This window comes from Cnephaeus nilssonii, assembly GCF_951640355.1.
Source record: "Cnephaeus nilssonii genome assembly, chromosome: 20".
Taxonomy (NCBI): Eukaryota; Metazoa; Chordata; class Mammalia; order Chiroptera; family Vespertilionidae; genus Cnephaeus; species Cnephaeus nilssonii.
Window position 1 is genome coordinate 23,253,476 of NC_137091.1, and position 20,345 is coordinate 23,273,820.

The 20,345-nt window shown below is 46.1% G+C and overlaps 1 protein-coding gene across 2 annotated transcripts in view; it reads left to right on the forward strand.

The window, feature by feature from the left end:
* The first annotated feature begins 1,666 nt into the window (after positions 1-1,666).
* VAT1L (vesicle amine transport 1 like) overlaps positions 1,667-20,345 on the forward strand; it is a 152,494-nt gene continuing 133,815 nt past the window's right edge. The window contains exon 1 of one of the 2 annotated variants that reach the window (XM_079759506.1): positions 1,667-1,986. In XM_079759506.1, coding sequence (XP_079615632.1) covers positions 1,760-1,986 — 227 coding nt within the window. In that variant the 5' untranslated portion in view covers positions 1,667-1,759. Of the gene's footprint in view, positions 1,987-2,930; positions 3,046-20,345 lie in introns of those variants that run through there. The other variant, XM_079759507.1, reaches the window with a different exon arrangement.

A 20,345-nucleotide genomic window follows, 5' to 3' on the forward strand; every position in this document is an offset into this window, starting at 1 on the left:
TCAAATGCCCCCTCCTCTCTGAAGACTTCTCCACTCCCTGAGCAAGTCGGTGGTTTTCCCCTCTGGGCTCCCACTATAGCATCTGTATTCACTGACTCATTTATTCATTTAACAGGCATTTTCTACTATAAACCAATCACGCTCTAAGTTTCAGGGAAACCATGCTGGATAAAAGGCAGAAAATGCATGAAGATCACAGATGGGAAAAGGAAATAGAGCTTATCAGGAAAGCGTATAAAAGTTTGTTACTCACTGCCATGAGTTTTCCATAAAGGATGCTAACCCAACCTGGGGGTTGGAGAGCCTTCCACAAGGAATGGACACTTGAGGTGAGCGTGCAGTAGGAGTTATCACCAGATGAAGGACATGGAACACAGGTTCCAGGCCTGGGGACAACCGGAGGTAGGGGGAAACACAACACATGTACTCTCTGAGGAACAGAAGGCCAGGGTGTTGAAAGCATAGAAGCAGCGGGGAAATGGAGAGAGAAGAGACACTTAGACCATTCATTATGAGTGTCTGTTTGTGGGCTGTGTCATCCCTGCCTTACGCTCCCAGAATGAGCTCCTCAAAAGTAAGGACCATGTGTCACTGAAAATCATACCCACCCAGCACTTAGCACAATGCAAATGAACAAAATTCATGTATCCACTTGATGGATGAGAGTTGAGGCTCAGAAAGGTTGAATGCATCGCCTAAGATCCCAAGGCTGGCAGAGGCTGCACAGTAACTAGAATATGCACCTACCATTCCTCAAGTATGTTTCTTATAAACTGGCACAAAGCAACCCCCCAACTTTTTATCTTGAAAACTCAAGTTTTCCTGGGAGTTCTTTTTCGAAGGGCTCTATAACAAAAAATAAAGCATAAAGCCAGTTACTGGTGTGTGTGTGTGTGTGTGTGTGTGTGTGTGTGTGTGTGTGTGAAATGAGAGAGAGACAGGGAAGGAGAGCAGAGGACGCTTTTTATAATGGCCCGAAATGATGAGGGGCGGGGGTGAGAATAAGACGCTCTTAGTGCTGCTGAGTAAAGACCACCCTCACTGACCCTGGATGTCCTGAGCGAAAGGACTCTGAGTTTGGACTCTTCGCATGGGTGAGCGGGATGGGATCTCTTGCCTCCCGCTTCCAGAACCTCCCTGCACTTCCAGCCGGGACCGGTGGTGTGGGAAACAGCCCAATTTCCCGTCTCTCCCGCAGATCCGTGGGAGAGGAGGCAACCTCGTCGCGGGCGGCATCCTCCAGGCCCAGACATTCATCTCTGTCCATTTCAAGGCCCCGAGCCTGAGCCGTAAATAACCAAGTACTGCGCCTACAACGAAGGACACGGTGGCTTTTCTGCGTGTTTTATTCGCGGGCGGCATCCTCCAGGCCCAGACATTCATCTCTGTCCATTTCAAGGCCCCGAGCCTGAGCCGTAAATAACCAAGTACTGCGCCTACAACGAAGGACACGGTGGCTTTTCTGCGTGTTTTATTCACGAATCTTGAGAAAAGTCTGGCTCTGGGGCTGCAATCAAGATCCTGCTTTGAGACTGCTTCAGAAATTGGAGTTGAGACTTCGTTTGGCAGTAAAGAAAAGAGGTGAGCGGGTGTGGGCGCAGCTCTTGTGAGGATTACGGCGGAGGCTGTGGACCACGGCGCCGCTCGCCGGGGCTGCAGCCATTGCACAGAGCACCCCACATTCAACAGGAGGGACCGCGGGAGCGGACCTCCGAGCCCCCGCAGCCGCCGCAGCCCGTGCCCTCGCGCCCCCCGCGCCATGGCCAAGGAAGGTGTGGAAAAGGCGGAAGAGACGGAGCAAATGATCGAGAAGGAGACAGGCAAGGAGCCTGCGGAGGGCGGCGGCGGCTCGCACCGACTCGGGGACACCCAGGAGATGCGCGCCGTGGTGCTCGCAGGCTTCGGGGGGCTCAACAAGCTGCGGGTCTCCAGGAAGGCTATGCCCGAGCCGCAGGACGGCGAGCTCAAGATCCGCGTCAAAGCCTGGTCCAGTATCCGCGCCTTTCTCGCTTTCTCTCTGTGCGCGCTCGGCGCTCCCGGGAGGCGGTGGCGGAGCATGGTGGGGCCGGGGGCCGGGGCCCCTGCCGCGGGCGCCCCGCTCCGCGCCCTGACCCTGGCCTCAGAGCCTGTCCGCGGCCAGCCGCCGCTGATGCTGGGGAGGATGCTGAGAGGTGGCCCTTCTCCTCCCCAAGCCAGATCCAGGGGTGACCAGGGGAGACTGAGCTCCCGGGAGGGGACGCGAGGGTGGATGGTGGCATCCGGCACTCTGGGTCTTTCGCTGCGGGGGAAGCAGCCAGTATAGTGTGTTTGATGGTAACATGGTTAAAAAAATAACTACAACCGTCGGCTTACTGTGCACCAGCCATCGTTTTTAAGTTTTATGTGAGCAATCGCATTTAATACTTCCTGGGACCCAGTGAATTAGGTGCCTTCAGCATCTCCCGTTACAGGTGCGGAAACCAGGGTTCAGAGAGAGTGAGTGATTTGCTGGAGATCATCCAGCCGCAGCTAAGTGCCACGGCCAGGGTTTGGTCATTGATCCTTGTCATCTCTATGTGACCTGCTGATGGGGCTGGGGACATGTGTCCTTTTTCCTGCTCCTGCACACTTCCCTCCTTGTGGCCTGGGATGGGAAAAGGAACTGGGAAGCTAGGGGAAAGGAACTGGGAAGCCAGAGTTAGGTACCAAGCGTCTAAGCTTGGTGTTGGTGGTGTTGGTAGTGTTGGTGTGTGTTTGTGTGTGTGTGTGTGTGTGTGTGTGTGTGTGTGTGTGTGTGTGGCGGGGGTGGGGGGGTGGGGGGGTGGGGGTGGGAGAATGGGAGAATGGGATTCAAGCCTGAAGCCTAACCCTCCCTCTTCCCCCCCCCCCCCCCCCCCCCCCCCCCCGCTAGCATCTTCTGCCTGTCTCTGAAAGGGGAAAATCCCAAATCTGATTAATCTTCCCCGAACTCCCGCTCCTGTCTTGGATGGACTCATCAATCTGAGTGACCTTCCCTTCCCCACTCCTCCTGGGGGAACTTCCTTGGAACCAAACGGATGCCAAGTGGTGTGTTTAAGACTCTCTGGTTGCTGTCACTATAGGATCTTTCCCCTGCAGTTCTGGGGGGAGGGCTCACCTGGAATGCTTACTGGACCCAACTGAGTTCCATATGCAGCAGCTTGGGAAGCTCCTCAGGGGAACTTGCTGTTAGCACAGTCAGATGGCCTATCCCTTCCCATCTACTATATTTTAAATCCCGCAACAGACACTGCTTCTTAACACAGCAGCCAACTCAACCGTTCCCAGAACCTGGGACCATATCTACAGGCAAAAGAAAAAAGAAAAAAAAAAAAAAGGCAAAGGAGATCCCCCTGCCTTGCTACTTTGAGAGCAGACGCAGGTTTCATTTGCCAGACTGGAAGGCAGCTGGTGAGAGAAGCAGGGACTGGTCTCTGGCTGGCTCTGCATATATGTAGCTGGTCATGCTTGACTCTAAACAGGACGCTTGGGCTGGGCCTCGCCCTGGGGAATTCAGGGCAAGGAAAGAGGCTTTTGCAAACTGGGACTCCTATATAGTTCTATTTTGTTAACTCTTGACTGGACCAAACCGATTGATCCCTGAAGGCAAAGCTTATGTCTGACCTTTTCACAGATAAATCCCCAGTGCGTGGCACAGTACATCCTAAATAAGTTATCGCTGGATGGATAGAGAAAAAAAATGCTTGGAGGGGGATTGTTGCATCATTACTTTTCTTCACTTGCTGATGGAAGAATGTCTGCCTAGTAAGAATAAAATCATGTATATTGATAATTCACCTTCCATAACCACCAATCAAAAATATGTTGTGTGTGTGTACGTAGGTGTAATTTATGACTCTCCATCCAAATTGAGATTGGTTCTAGGAATCTGTCTGAGTATGTATCCAGGGAGTGAAAATGTTGAAGCTCCTTTTTGAAGAAAAGGCTATCAGCTGTAGTGTCAATAGGTCTGGGTTCTCCAGCCTTATGCTAAGTGCATAAATGCTGACAGGCGCTGAAGCATTTTGAGATAATAAATGTCAAGATGAAAGCTAGGAGATTGATTTTTCAAAGCCAGATACACAATCCTGTTCTTCATTAGAGCTGTGTGCATGTGTGTACACACACACACACACACACACACACACACACACACACACGGCAACCACTGCAGAACCTTCACCCCAGTTGCTCAGAAAGCCAGCCAGGGCTGGGGGCATTTGGAATACAGTATTGCAAAGGCCCCAGATTGATTTCCATTTCACCAAGCTGGAAGCAGAGTTCATCCGTTTTTTTAAGGGGGGTGGGAATAGGTTTTGAAGATTGCCTGCTGGGCCCTTCCTCCTCCACTGGGCTGGGATTGGCTGGCCAAAGATGCTCATTGATTGTAAGTTTAGCCTTGAGAGCCAGGATGACTCATTCTGTATTTTTATGAATCAGTGGATGGCCTCCTGGATGAAGGTCCCCCTTTTATCTGCTCTCTATTTTTAATGGATAAGCTTTATGCTTGGGAATAAAGCATAGTTCATCTGAACTAGTATTCAGAATGAAGGTCCAAGTTGGTTTCTGTATAAATTTGATGGGTATGGAAGAGAAGGGGTGGGAGGGGGGAATACATATGATATCTCACTTATGGCCCAATGAGATAGGTATTAATGGTAGAGCAAATTGGGGCTTGGAGATGTTGAGTAATTTGCCAAAAAACATCACACAGATAGTAGAGTTAGGATTTGAATCCTGGTCTGTCTCTCCTGAAAACGCTGTTATTTTCCTTTTATTCTATTTTGTCTCTCTCCATGGTAAAGCCACGAGAAATGTGATTTACTTCTCCAGACCTCTGGCATGTCAGCTTGCTTTCCCTTTTTCCGTGAATTTAGCTCCTTTGATCTTTTTATGTCTGGCTTAAGGGAATGCTCTGTGGCTGTTTCCAGAGTAAAATGGCTTTTCCTCTAAAGTAGAGACATGATGGTCAAACACAGCTCAAAAAGAACCAACTCAAGGAGCGTGGGGTAGGAGGGATAGGAGAGTTCTCTGTCTAAATTGTTACAAGAACATTAACTCTGATGGGGAACTCATTTTATCAACCATTCTCTGAACAAGCTACATGGCAAGTGATTTAAGCACCAAACGGAAGCAGCACGATGCCTTTGGAGAAAGATGGGCCTGAATGGAAGGCAAAGCCCCACCACTTTTTATCTGTGGACCTACCTCTTAACTCCTCTGAGCTTTCCATGCCTTGACTGCAAAATGGGGATAATAAGATGGACTTCATGGTATTGACAGGATCAGTTGCAGGAAAGAGACTGACCCACAGTTGGCACTAAATGAACCGTAGCTATTGTGACTGTTGTCATTTCTTGGTGCCTTGATAACTTTGGAGGCTATCATTTTAATCGTGTATATAATTAGGCAACATCATGTCACATCTGCTTAATGATTAAGAGTAAGATCTTCCTAGACACGAGTCCCAGCTCTGCCACTTGCTAACGGGGTGTCTTAGGTCTGGTCCCTGGAAGTAGAGCCTGAGACTGGGATGTTTTTTTAAGTGGGTGATTGAGGGCACTTTCAGGAGAATGGGAGCAAGAGGAGCAGGGCAGGGAAAGAATTAAGTAAGGATTTGGTTTCAGCTGGATCCCATTAGGAGTTCTCGAGCATGAATTGTACCACAGAGCTAATCTGACCTAGAAGCAACAGGAGAAGCATTTTGCACCCCTCCACTGCTCGTCCTTCCCACTTTCTTCAGTTAGTTTTGGACTGTGGGCTACTTCCTGAGTTAGGGCATGTAGCCTTTCGAGCAGAGTTGGCTTCTGTTTGACTGAGGGCAGTCCCCCTTGGAAGTGGGGAAGCAGGGAAGGGGACTGCCCTATTCCCATCCCCCCTTGCAACCAGCACTCCCAGCAGGTGGTGGATGGGTGCACTTCCTAATAAAAGGGATGGGGTGAAGCACTGACAGCGTGCCCTCTACACTGATGGTTAACCTTGAACAGGTTGCTTACTCCTCTAAACTTGAGTTTCCTATAAAATGGAGATAAACATAGCACCTTCCTTTAAAGTGTTGTAATGGAGTTTAAATGAGATACTATGCACAGAGTTCTTTCTGATGATGCCTGGCACATAGCAAGTGGTCAATAAATGATAGCAATTAGTATTTCAACTATTATTTTTGGTTTCCATAGACACCGTCTATAGTTTATCATTCACACTGGGTCTCTTTTGAAAGGGGCACTAAAATAATTGTTCTGGGACTACAGGAGCGTGGTCCCCCCTAACAGGTAAGGATCCGATCGATGCCTTTGCTGTGAGCAGTCTTGTCACAGTAGAGCTTCTCTGGGGAAGGAGCTGGTAGAATCTGGGGCGGAGGGTCCCAGGTGGGGCTTCAGGAATGTTTTTAAGTGGCCATTAACAAGCCTTGTCTGGTTTGTGGCTCCAATTGGCGTGTGGTGGAAAGGCACTAATGGATTGGGGACGTTTATTTCCCCAGACTGATTTACAGCAAGAGGCTTCATGAAACTGCTGGAATGAGACCAATTGGATGAAAAATGGTTCCAGCCAGTCATGGCTCCACTGGTTGATCTGAAAATGGGCTGAGGGCAGGCCACACTAGAGGAAAGCCAACAGATTGATGGGACCCTATATATCATGAGGGTAAATTATATTGGAGATACGAGAAAGAACTAACATTTATTGAACCCTTGTTATGAGCCAGGAACTGAGTTGCCTGTTATATACTCTTTGTTCCATTTTATCCTAATGGCAACTCAATAAGACCGGGACTGCTGTCTCCATTTTAAAGATGGGAAACTGCCATTCAGAGGCATGTCAAGATCACTAACTGCTAAGTGGAAGAGTGGCATGATAATCCAAGTTCTGCCTTGTTCCTGGATGCTTTACATTTGGGAGTTGGAAAATCAGAGAGACAGTGACAAAGGCGAGAGAGAGAGAGGGAGAGAGAGAGAGAGAGAGAGAGAGAGAGAGAGAGAGAGAGAACACAGACAGACAGACACAAAGACTGGAATCAGGAATATATAGAGAGAAGTGTTAACTAATAAGACTCAAAATTGTACAGTGACATCTTGCCTCCACCCTCCAAAATGAAATGTGTTTTGCCTGGACAGCGAGGCTCAGTGGTTGAGCATCTACCTATGAACCACGAGGTCACGATTTGATTCCCAGTCAGGGCATATGCCCAGGTTTTGGGCTTGATCCCCAGTGTGGGGTGTGAAGGAGGCAGTCGATCAATGATTCTCTGTCATCACTGATGTTTCTTTCTCTCTCTCTCTCCCTTCCTCTCTGAAATCAATAAAATATGTTTTTTTAAAAAGAAAAAATGTTTTAAAAATATGTTTCTGCATCACATCCACTTTTCCTCCCTTCATTTCTGAGGTATGGGATGTTCTTGGGATTCATCAAGGATCAAATTGCTATGCCTGTTGACCCAGAATATACATGCTAATTAAAACCAATCACCACTCCTGAGATCCACTCAAGACATTCGAGCTCCTTCCTCTGCCCCCTTGGCCTCAATTGGGCTATTGCTACTCTGGCAGCCTGAGCACAAAATGGCCCCAAACAACACAGCATTAAACTGTCACTGCTAGATCCAAGGAAATGCAGCCAATATGATCTTCCCTGTGTTTATGAAATAAACAAATGGAGTACATGAGGTTAAGTGGCACAGATGTTGTAAAACTGAGAAATTGCTTGGAGTGTGTCTAATACCCAAGCCAGGAGCCACCCTGGCACAGAGATGGGAAGAAAGTGCTCGGAATCACTCTGTGTTGGATGGAGATGTCAGGATTTGACAGGAAAGGATGACTATGCTGAGTCACACTGAGCCCCATTTGGTGATGGGAAGATGGAGCTGCTACCTCAGGGTTCTTTCTTATTCATTGAAGTTTGCATGCTCCCTTTAACTCTGTCCTCACTGGTGAGGGCTGGGGATGGTGACAATGTCTGGTTCTTTAGCCAATAAATGGATTGAGTTCTTGTCTTCCTGCCATTCAAAGACAAAAGGAAGCCCAGAATCAGTGATTCTTCTATTTCATCAAAAAGGAAAGTATAGAATAACAGACAGAGAGTAGGTTCCCATAAACATCAGCCTGATCTTAATTATCAGGCACTAGACGGAAACCAAGGGCAGGTGGCTCATGATGGGCACAGGGAATGATGACTGATGATCATGCTCACTCTACCTGCCACTTGCAGCATCTTTGCAGGGACAGAGCTAATATTCTTGCCCATTTTTCATCTGACTCCCTCAACTCCATGAGCATATTATCCTTCCTTCCTAAAGAGGACATTGGGACTCAGAGATGAGAGCAAATAGTTAGAAGCTTCAACAGATCTGACTTGCAGACTCACTCTGCCTCACCATGCCTGTGTGATCACAAGCAAATAACACTTTTTACTTGCCTGTATCACCACCTTGTAATAACACTCACTTTTTGGCATCATTTTTTTAATTTTAATTTTTTAAATTAATTTCAGAGAGGAAGGGAGAGGGAGAGAGAGATAAAAACATCAATGATGAGAGAGAATCATTGATTGGCTGCCTCCAGCACACCCCCATGGGATGGAGCCCACAACCTGGGCATGTGTCCTCGACTGGAATCGAACCTGGGACCCTTCAGTCCATAGGCCGACTCTCTATCCAGTGAGCCAAACCAGCAAGGACATGAAAGTCCTGACTATTCCTTGCACACTGCAGGTACTCAATAAAGGTTATTTTCCTTTCTAAGTCACTTGAGCTGTAAAAGACTGAAAGAGGACTTGATGCCATCCACTTAGTCCTTGTCCTCCCAGCAAACTGCATAGGGTGCTGGCTTTTGAATTGCATTCCCAGGGTTGGGAATGAATTTGAACTGATCTATTGCTACCGTCACACCAGCTGCCTGCATACCCACCGATGAGTGGCAGCAGAGGTTTCTCTGATACCGGGGTGTGCATACATAGTCCAGCCTCTGGACTTTGGTTCACTCTCATTCCAATGAACCAAAATTCATGACTTTGGCACATCACTGACACTCAACACTGACAACAGAGCTCACCCAGGCATGGGAAAATAGCACCTCATGGCCCCAAGTTCCTGGCACTTCTCATTCTTAATAGGGATCTTTTATGACATCTTGGCATTTGTCATAGAAGATAAAGTTCAATTTGAAACAAGAAGAGACTCTTCATAAGAAAGGGCAGCAGGAGTGCAATTTCAAATTAGTTTGATTCCTAAGTGTGTGATCTCACACAGAAAACCGGCTGGAGTCATGGTATTAAAATGAGTAAATTTAATGTCTGAAGGCCCAGGAGACAAAAATAGATACTCCAGTCAAAGGGGCTGTTTCATCATTGAATGTGATATTTTCTTGATGAAAGCACGCAGTGAGCTTCTGACTTCAATCTCCTTCTGTGTGTGACTCTTCACCCCTTAGCCAAGCCTCGTCCCCACCATTGGTCTGGAGTCATGAACCCCCTTGGCAAGTAAAAGCATTGGGTCCCCTCCCTCCTGACTTCTCTAAACAGATGTAGTCCCCAGAGCGTAGTGCAAGATAATTCTCTTCTGTGAGAGGAATGATAATGATTTATTTTTTAGACAAGACTATACACCCAAACTGGATGGGAGGCAGTATGCTTTTTTGTTATAAAATAGTTAATGTTGGAAGTGGAACAGACCAGAATTCAAATCTTGGCTCTGATAATGTTAGCAATTATTTATTACTAGAAGCCCGGTGCACGAAATTCGTGCACGGCTGGGGGTTGTCCCTCAGCCCAGCCTGTACCCTCTCCAATCTGGGACTCCTGGAGGGATGTCCGACTGCCCGTTTAGGCCCGATCCTGGTGGTATCGGGCCTAAACGGGCAGTCGGACATCCCTCTCACAACCCAGGACTGCTGGCTCCCAACTGCTTGCCTGCCTGCCTTCCTGATTGCCCTAACTGCTTCTGCCTGCCAGCCTGATCACCCCCTAACCACTCCGCTGCCAGCCTGGTTGATGCTTAACTGCTCCCCTGCCAGCCTGTTTGCCCCCAACTTCCCTCCTCTGCCATCCTGATCACCCCTAATTGCCCTCTCCTGCAGGGTTGATCACCTCCAACTGCCCTCCCTTGCAAGCCTGGTCCCTCTCAACTGTCCTCCCTTGCAGGCCGGGTGCCTCCCAGCTGCCCTCTCCTGCTGGCCATCTTGTGGTGGCCATCTTGTGTCCACATGGGGGCAGGATCTTTGACCACATGGGGGCAGCTATATTGTGTGTTGCAGTGATGATCAATCTGTATATTACTCTTTTATTAGATAGGATAGAGGCCTGGTGCACGGGTGGGGGTCAGCTGGTTTGCCCTGAAGGGTGTACTGGATCAGGGTGGGGTTCCCTTGGGGTGTGGGACGGCCTGAGCGAGGGGCCTGTGGTGGTTTGCAGGCCAGCCACGCCCCCTGGTAACCCAAGGGGAGGCCCTGGTATCTGGAATTTATTTTCCTTCTACAATTGAAACTTTGTAGCCTGGGGCGGCAGCCATTTCTGGGGCGGCAGCCATTTCTGTGGCAGTTAATTCACCTTCTACAATTGAAACTTTGTAGCCTTAAGCGGGTGAGCCTGGCCAGGGTGTGCGGAAAGCTTTGCTTCCCCTGTTGCCGCTGGCAACCCTGGCCTGCTCTCTCAAGCTCCATTCTGCCGCCATTTGTTTCAATTTGTTTACCTTCTATAATTGAAACTTTGTAGCTTGAGTGGAGGCTTAGGCCTGCAACGGCTATGGAAAGCTTGGCTTGCTCTGTTACCTGGGAAACCTTGCTCTCTGTGGCTGTAGCCATCTTGGATTGGGGTTAATTTGCATACTCGCCCTGATTGGCTGGTGGGCATGGCTTGGTGGGTGGGCATGGCTTATGTAGCGGAGTGATGGTTAATTTGCATATTACCATTTTATTAGAGAGGATACCCATACTCTGTGGATATAATAATGACTATGGGGCACATTTTGTGTGTGTGTGTGACTATAAAATATAATGTATCTTAAGTACTTAGCAATGATGTTGGCACATTTAATATTTGTTGAATGAATGAAGACCTCTGTCACATAGTATATATCCAATATAGTATATTGATGGTGGAGAGGAGATGCAAAGAAATAGGACATTAGAAAGTTCCTCTCTACTTCATAAAGTTTTCTATTCAGACCCCACTATCTCCCCCCAAAGGGTATAAGACCTTAACATCAAAAGAGGCCCAGACATGGCCAGATGGCAGATGGCTCAGTTGGTTGGAGCATCATCTTGTACATCACAAACATACAGGAGGCAACTGATCTATGTTTCTCTCTCTCACATCTCTCTCTCTCTCTCTCTCTCTCTCTCTCTCTCTCTCTCTCCCCTTCCCCTTCCCCTTCCCCTTCCCCTTCCTCTCTCACAAAAAAAATTAATAAAAACATATCCTCGGGTGAGGACTAAAAAAAAAAAGGGGGGGGGGGCCCAGATAGGATGTCCCACTATACCATGATATAAGCAAGAATATCCAGATGAATTCCTGAAAAAAAAAAAAAAAAAAAAAAAAAAAAAAAAAACAGGAGAGGAGGAAAAAAAACCCCAAATGCATTGTGCTCCTACTGTGTGCCAGAAACTGGGCCAAGCTTAGAAATATTTAAACAGAAGACCAATCACTTCTGTCCTGACTTCTTTTTTTCTTTATTTTGGCCTCCCTGGCCACCATGATGCATTTGTTGCTGGAATTCCTGGCTCTCCCCTTTCTTTTCCTTCCATCTTTTTTCTCTTTTCTCTCCTCGCAAGTTAGTTTCAGGTGCCCCTACTGCAACGAGCTTCCTTCGTGGCACTAGAAAAGATGGTGGCCTTTAGGTCCAGCTGCCTGGTGCAGGTGTAGCAAGAGCCAGTGCAAAGGGAATTTTTTTCTTCCAATTTTCATATATCAAGGCAGGAATCTGATTGGCCCTTTGTGAATCACATACCTGCCCCCTGATCTCTTTTTCTCTGGCCCAAGGGAATGAGGTGCTGTGATTGGACATTGTGATTGGACATGTGTGTCTCATGCCCTCCTACCCTGACCTAGAATGAGGCATCATGACTGATAGCCCCATGAGGAAAGCATGAAGTGTGAGTGTGTGTGTGTGTGTGTGTGTGTGTGTGTGTGTGTGTACGTGCACATGTGTTGTGTTGGGGTGGGGGTAGATACTCCAAAAGGAAAGGAGGACAGTTAGCAGAAGACAATAGTAAGAAACACCTAGGACTGATAAAAAATGGTAGCCACCATGGGGGATAAGAGTATGTCTTATTCACCAGAGAAAGTGAAGAATCAGAGAGGGGACTGGAGAAGACACCTCCATTCTCTACCCTGGGACCTTAATTTTTCAGCACAATGTTATTGGATCATATTAAATAACATGTATAATACTTTCAACTTTGAGGCCCATCATTTTTTCCAGTTGCAGAGGGTAGTTATAGCACCCTGGGAAGGGGTAGAAAATGCCTCGCACTATTGATAGAAAAAATGCTCATTCTCCCATCCCTTTAGATTAAAGCTGTAACAGGTGTGGGGTTTTTTTTTGTTTTTGTTTTTTTAGCCTGTTGATTGAATGTATTGGGGCAACACTGGTTAACAAGATTATACAGGTTTCATGTGCACAGTTCTACAACACATCATCTGTACACTGTGTTGTGTGTTCACCACCCCAAGTCAAGTTTCCATCCATCACCATTTATCCCCCCTGTATCCTCCTCCAATCTTGGAAATTCCAGAAACATTCTCTATTATCGTTTAACTGATGAACGCCAAGCCTGGTGCTTGGTTAACAGCAGGCACTCAATAAATTTTTGAAGAATGGGTGAATATGTTACTGACATTTCCCAAAACTTAGGCAGAAGTTGCCATCTCACTTGTAGATATGGCTTTCTTAATACAAACAGTGGCCATTCTAAGCCAGTGTGGCTTCCAGCTCCCCTCTGTCATCTCAGCTTCCTCTGATAAGAGGCCTATATCTCTCCAGCATGCTATGTTTTCAGGGAGATTTACCTCTCCTTTACACAGTCTGTTCTCTTGAATCTCCAAGTTTATCTCTAATAACTACTTTCCCTAGGCTGGGGAATGTGGGTTTCTGACTTCCCAAGATGCTCTGTAATTTTCTCCTTATCGACATCGGCTCTATGGAGTGCGGGAGGCCAGGGCTCTTGGAGAGCACCCACTGCAGGGCTTCTGATGATTGTTATTCCAAGAGCACTTGCTTGTATACCTGGGAACCCCAGAGCCCACCAGCTGGATATGAGAACAATGCTTACCTAAAAACATACTGTGCTAATCATTTTGCAATATGTGCGTATATAAAATCATTATGTTGTACACTTGAACCTAATGCAATGTCAATTATATCTTAATCAAACTTGAAAATAAATACTTCAAACTCTTGGAGGGAAAACAATTTTCAAACAAACCATATGTCCATGACTCTGTCCCTATCTTTCTTTGTAGGTATCAGGACCCCAACCCTTCAATATCTTCCAATAGTTGCAAGGGTTTCCCAGGGGCTATTGCTTGGGCGCTCAGAACAGTTATCCTGGTTCCCCATTGCTTCTGGCCCTCTCATGTTGCCTGTTCTGCTCCTCCTACCTTACCCTGAAGCCATGAATGACTTTCCCACTTCCTCTCCACTCCAGGTCTGGCCCTCTGCTTGGGCTGTGGTGCCCTTTCCACCCAACACAGATTGCAAAGCAATGTATATTTAGTAGGCCTCCTTCTTAGGCTAATCAAATTAATAATAATGAAAGTCTTGGCATTAATTATTTATCATCATTATTATCATAATGACCTTTATTGAGTACTCTCTGTGTGCCACAAGTACTGAGTTAGGTGTTTTAGGGGAATTTCTATGATACCAAACCTTTTACAGCTAAAGAAACAGGATCAAAGAGGTGAGGGAGCTTGTTAAAGACCACACAACTAATAAGGCAGAGAGCTGTGATGTGACCCAGGGTTTGTCTCTCCTCTCCAGAGTCCACATCTTCCCTCACTGTACACCCACCTTTTCCTGCTCTGTCTTAGACACAGCCCCTGGAGCTGACCGGTGACCTGAGTCATGGCAACTTCACACCCAGAGTCAAGCTTTCCTCTTGTTTTGCCACAGGCTTCTTCATCCAGGCTTGTATTCTCCAGCTCACACTTAGGATGAGTTTTGGGTTTTTCCTTTCCCTAAGAAGGCTTATCTGCTCTTCATGCAGATAGATGTATATGATGGGGCAACCCCACTGGCTGAGACAATCCGAATTCTACAGTGAACTCTGATGAGGCTTTCCAACTGCATTCTACATGGCCCCCTGCCCTTCCTCCCAACACAGACACACTCGCTCCTTTAAATAGACTATCCATCAAGTTACAGACATCCTTTAAAAAAAAAAAAAAAAAGATCCCTTGTCTAAGATTAGAAAGAATTGCTTTACTTATCTATGCCACATCTAGTTCAATCAGCTAATGAGATGCTATTAAACCTGCAGTTCCTATGATTCATCTGAGCGACTTTGTGATTGGATCCTCTTTATCCTCCTGGCTAAACTTGCTAAAATTGTTCTGATCAGGGACCTTGTAATAAACTCTGACTCAACATTTGGCAGCCAGGACCGGAACCAGGGGTGTGTAACGCAGCTAGCAACGTGCCCACCTTCCCGAAACGGTGCTTTCAGGTTTATCTGCCTTCAGATCCTTGAGAACCTTCTCTGTCTGACCACAGAGGAGACGGCCTATGCCTCTGGGACTGCTGCTTCATGGGAAAGAAAGCAAAGGCAATTTTCACCCTCTCCTCTCCTGGGAGCCTCAACTGTCTCTGCCCTCAGCCAGCAACACTTATGAGAGACTCAACTTCTTCCTTTTGCTCTTTTAACAATTTTTTCTTTTCCTATTTTCTCCCCTCCTGCTTCCACCTTTTGTGGCCTTGAAGTAGTTGGGCCTATTTGCTCTTGAATAGAAGCCCAACTTCCAACATACTTAAAAAGCACTGTCAAATTCTGTTTGGTCCTTTAGAAAACACAAAAGCTGGATCCATTCATGCTGCGGAGGGAAACTTCTCAAAAATACACTTTCCATTTGTATCTCCCCAGTGCCTCCTATTACCTCCACTGTCTCCCTGCACTCTCCTAACTCTCCCAGGCTCTCAGCCCCTGCCCTGCCCCCTCTTTGTACCTCTGCTCACTTTTCACAACTATTCTTTTCTCGTTCAGGAGTAAACCTTTGCTTTTCCCAAAGCAGGCCTCTGCTCTTCCTTCTCCCCCTTACCACTCCCAGCATACACACAAGGCTGCCAGCCAACCATGGCTGAGATAAGTTAGCAAGAAGAAAGAAGGAAAGAGCTTGAACCACTCCTACGTATGTTCCTATTGACTCCTTTAGTGGAGGAACCATTGTTTGCAAGACTGGAATGTACTAAGCAGTGAACTCTGAACAATGGGTTTTAAAGCACTCTGCCTCTCAGTTGCTTGTAGTGTATGGGGAAGACAGTAGGGTAGTGATTCGATGACTGCCTCTTTTGTAGGCTAATTAAATGTAGATATTAGTTAACTGAAATTAAAAGTTCAGTCCCTCAATCATACTAGTCACATTTCAGATGTTCTATAACCACATATGGCTGGTGGGCGCCATGTTGGACCCACACACATACCCATTTCCATCACTGAAGTATTCTATTAGGCAATGCTGCCTAGTCTTAACCCCATTTTTCCTATTGAAACAACTGTTTCACTAAACGCTTTTGTCAGCAGCAATGAATTATAATATAACAGTCATGTTATAGCAAAAATAGATTGTTTCTCTATGGGGATCCTGTCCCTCTGGGTCTCCAATAAGAAGTCAAGCACTGCCTGACACTATCTTTCCCCTCCATGGAGAGGTGGGGTGAGGCTGGAGAGGTTGGGGAGCAAAGGACACACCGTTCCTAAGTGATACTTTCCTGTGGATGCCTCCATGCCTCCTGCAAAGTGAGCCAATAACTGCCCTCTGTGCTAACTCTGACCCTTGTACCACCTCCTATGGGCAACTGTCATGCTATGTAGTCATTTATTTGTTTATCTCTGAACTCTTGGGAGGCAGAGTTGTCATTGTCACAGTTGTAACATTAGTGTCATGCTCCAAACCATGGAAGGTCTGCTGAATTTAAATGGAAGTAGATCGAATGTTCTACATAACCAATCACTGCCAGGCACCAATTTGAAGCCAATGACTTGGTCAACATCTAACATGGAGCATAGAAATTTTAACTTTTAGGAGCCTTCTTAGGACTAAATACCTGCTGTGTCCCCAGGAGAGGCTGAGAATAAATAAATGACTCTAGGCCCCAAAATCAAGGTGGTCATCTTGGTATCAAGGAAAACCTGTTTTGGGCCCATTTGTACCATACTTTTCAGTTTCTGTTGAAAACTGGCTCTTGATATTCAGATTCTCAATCTATTTCTTTGGCCACTTTGTTCCATGTTTGAAATACTACTGAAGGGTGTTTTTTTTTTTTTTGTTTTTTTTTTAAATATATTTTATTGATTTTTCACAGAGAGGAAGGGAGAGGGATAGAGAGCTAGAAACATCGATGAGAGAGAAACACCGACCAGCTGCCTCCTGCACAGCCCCCACCGGGGATGTGCCCGCAACCAAGGTACATGCCCTTGACTGGAATCGAACCTGGGACCTTTCAGTCCGCAGGCCGATGCTCTATCCACTGAGCCAAACCGGTTTCGGCTGAAGGGTGTTTTGAATACTAATTCAGATGTATTATCTGAATCTATTTCCTCTCCAGGAGGGAACAAAAGAGGCTTGTACAACTATAACTATTAGCCCTCACCATCAGCCCAGATTTCATGGATAAAAGGGATCCAGGTGGGGCAATAATAAGCATTTACTTAATAAGTAAAGTGGTAGGTTACAAAAACATTGACCACGTCAGACACTGAGGGGACCAGTATGACGACCCATGGACCAGCAATGGTCTGAGAATTTAGAACACACTCCAACCTGGGATGGAGCGCAGATGACCTCTCTCCTGAGGTCCATCCAGGACAATTGTGGTTGTTCTCAAATGACAGATGCCATTGGGGATTTGCAAAAAAAGGTGTCCTTGCTTTAGACAAGGAGAAGCAGATTTGTATCAGTCTATTCTCACAGTCTTGAGATAACAAAACAGGTGTTTAAACAAACCCAAAAGGAAAAAACAGGAAAAGAGTTGGGAACAAAGTCCTTTAAGATCAATGCCTATTGCCTTAGGCATTTTCAAGTTATCAGCTGAGATGAGCAAACAAAAAGGAAAACTTCAGATCTGGGGAAATGAGGGAATAACTCAAATACCTGCCTCTCTGCCCCGTTTGGATTTGGAGGTAAATGCTCTGATGAATATAGCAGCAGCAAGACTAAAGAAGAATAAAGAAGGGCACACCTTCCGTGATGCTTTTGCTCAGAACAAAGCCTCACACTAAGCCCTCTCCCTCTATTACTGCTGGCAGAGGGTGCCGTGGCTGCTGGGTCATAGATGTTCACCAAACTGAGGGAATCCCAAATTCTGCCTTTGCAATTCGATGGTGTTCTCACAATGTCCAGGTCTCCTCCAGCATTCTGTGATCTCTGACTTCCAACACACACAATGAAAACCCTGTGCTAGTATTTTTCATGGGTTTTCCTGAGCGATTTACCAATCCTACATGTTTTTTTCTTTAATAACAGAAAATTGTTTATAAAACCCTATAAAAGGCCCGCCTTTTCTTCTCAGCGTTGAGATACAACTGACATTTAATATGAAAGTTTAAAGGGTAGAATGTGTTGCTTTGATACTTTTATAAATTGCAAGTTGATTACCTCCATAGTGTTAGCTACCACCTCCATCCCATCACAGATTCCATTTCTTTTGTGTGTGACCACATTTAAGATCTACTCCTGCATGCATTTTGACAGTTCATCTGCCTTTACCCTTCTCTTTTTTCTTGGTCTCCATGCATCGCTTGATTATTTGATCCCTTCAATTCCTCTTTTTTTACCTTTCTCTCATTCCTTCAGGTCCCTATTTAAAGATCTCATTCTCTTCTCTGCCTTCCCAGCATTAGTGATAAGATCACCCAGACCCTTTCTCATCAGGGACTGCTGTGCAAAGGAGCTCCGTAAATATTCACCGTCAGTTACAACTGCTCTAACCACAAGGGAGTGAAACCCGAAAGGGAGACGGGGCCACCCTTCTTGTAGTGGATACTGAGCACACCACTCAGAACAGCCTTTTAGGACCCAGCTGTTCCTTCTCCCAGCTACTGGGAGTGATGGCTCCTGAGGGCTTGTGGCTGCATCTCCCCAGAAGAATTAATTGCCTTCCTTGCCCAAGGTTGCACACCCCCAGCCCCACAGGCAGCTCTCATCTGAGGAGTAGCTGATGCAAGGGTACAAAGGTCCAGTCTCCTTGCCTTGATTCACGAAGACTTGAGGAACCATAGTGACTCTGAAATTTCTGTGGATAAATTGAGTCCATTTCACTGCTACATCAATGTTCAACTTCTCCCTCTACCCAATCCAGATTCCATCACACCCAAACAGGGTGTGGTCCCCTACAGCCTTCCCTTCTGCAGGCAGATCTCAGTCTCAGAATCTGCTTCTCAGGGAACCTGACCTGTGACACCTTCTTTGTGTGATGATGATGATGATGATAATGATGATGGTGGTGATGGAGGAGGTGGTGGTGGTGATAATACTGTGTGAGGCACTCTGTCTTACATGTACTGGCACATGGAATCCACACCAATGCCCCCAGGATGAGTGTGTTACTATTACATTTTTAAGACGAGAAAATTAAGAATCAGGGAAGTCAAGCAACCTACTTGAGGAGCCAGAAAGCTAAAGCTAAGAATGAAATTCGGCCCCGGTGCTTGCAGAGGACCACTAGGACAATTCTTTGGGGAAGTTCTGGGCGTCAGTGTGTTGTGTTAGCACATCTTCTGATAGTTGTGCGAGCCCTCTGCCTACACTTCTATAAAACTACTCATCACAGCTTTGCAATGGGCTTTTCTGGTTCTACTTCCCCATGAGAATTTTGAGCCCCTGTTAACTTTGGATATCCAGTACCTAATCTGTGTTCAGTATATAGCATGTGTTCAGTGTGACAGACGAGTTGAGAAGTCCCCGCTTTGCAACTGGGGAAACAGAGTGATGGTCTCTCAAAAGGAGAGCAAAGTCCAGAAGTTAAGACCAAAGGCGCCGGAGTCACATCACTTGTGTTCACCACTTGGCTTTGTGAACCTCCATGTGCCTCAATTTTGTGCATAATATAATTTATCTCTTAGCATCATATGGTTGTCATGAAAATTAAACATTATATCATGCTTATAAAGCACTTAACATGGTGCTTGATACGTAGTAAGCACTCCATAGATATTATCTATTACAATTACTAGCCACAGATAATTCCTTTTCTCCCGCTGGCCCATCTCAGAGAAATTAGAACGGGGTTCCTAGAGATCGGCTAGCTTCCTGGGGCCCCTCACACAGTCACAGAGCCCTCTGTGAGAAATGGCACATCTTTTCTTGGACATTCTTCATATGCACAGCTGACATTGGGCTACTAAAGCAGTTTTTCTCAGTCCTAATGGCACATGAGAGTGTGTGCCTCTGCTAAAGAGACTCTCAGAGTTGGGGCCAGGATGTGCACATTTAGGAAAAAATAAAAATAAAATAAACACCATGAGGATCCAGACATGCATCCAGATGATTGCACTAGAGGCTCAGTCAGGCTGTGCCATATGTGGTCAGCAATTACTGCTATTGGGGGAAAGGGCAATTCACTGCCGTCACCCACCAAGTGTGAGGCCGCATGATATTACTGCATACTTGTTACACATAAATTCAAAGTGTCTTAGAGATAGTTCATAGAATCATAAGAGCTCATGAGTCAAGGAAACTTGAAGCCTGTCAGCTAATCCTGTGTTTCAAATTCCCTCCATGACATCTCATGATCTTCACAAACATCCTCAGTAACCAGGAGCGTGACAGCCCATTTAATACGTTTATCAGCAATTTGGACTTACATGCCAATGGCCTGATAACTACATTTTCAAAGGATACAAATCTCAGAGGAAGAGCCAAGAATGAAAGAATTTAGGATTCAGGAAAGAGCCAGGCAAATTGGAATGATGAACCTAATCTAATAAGACCACATTTAATAAGAGTACATATCATCCATTGGATTACAATAAAAAAATTCAACTGCCCTAGTGGACATGAGAGAGCTTTTCATTTTCTTATCTATTTAATAATCATCTATTAATTTTTATCTAGCCTCATTCCAAAAAGGATTTGAAGTAGCTTAAAAAGACATGATACAGCTGTGGTTCTCTGTGTGGTCTCCAGACCACCAGAGGCAGAAT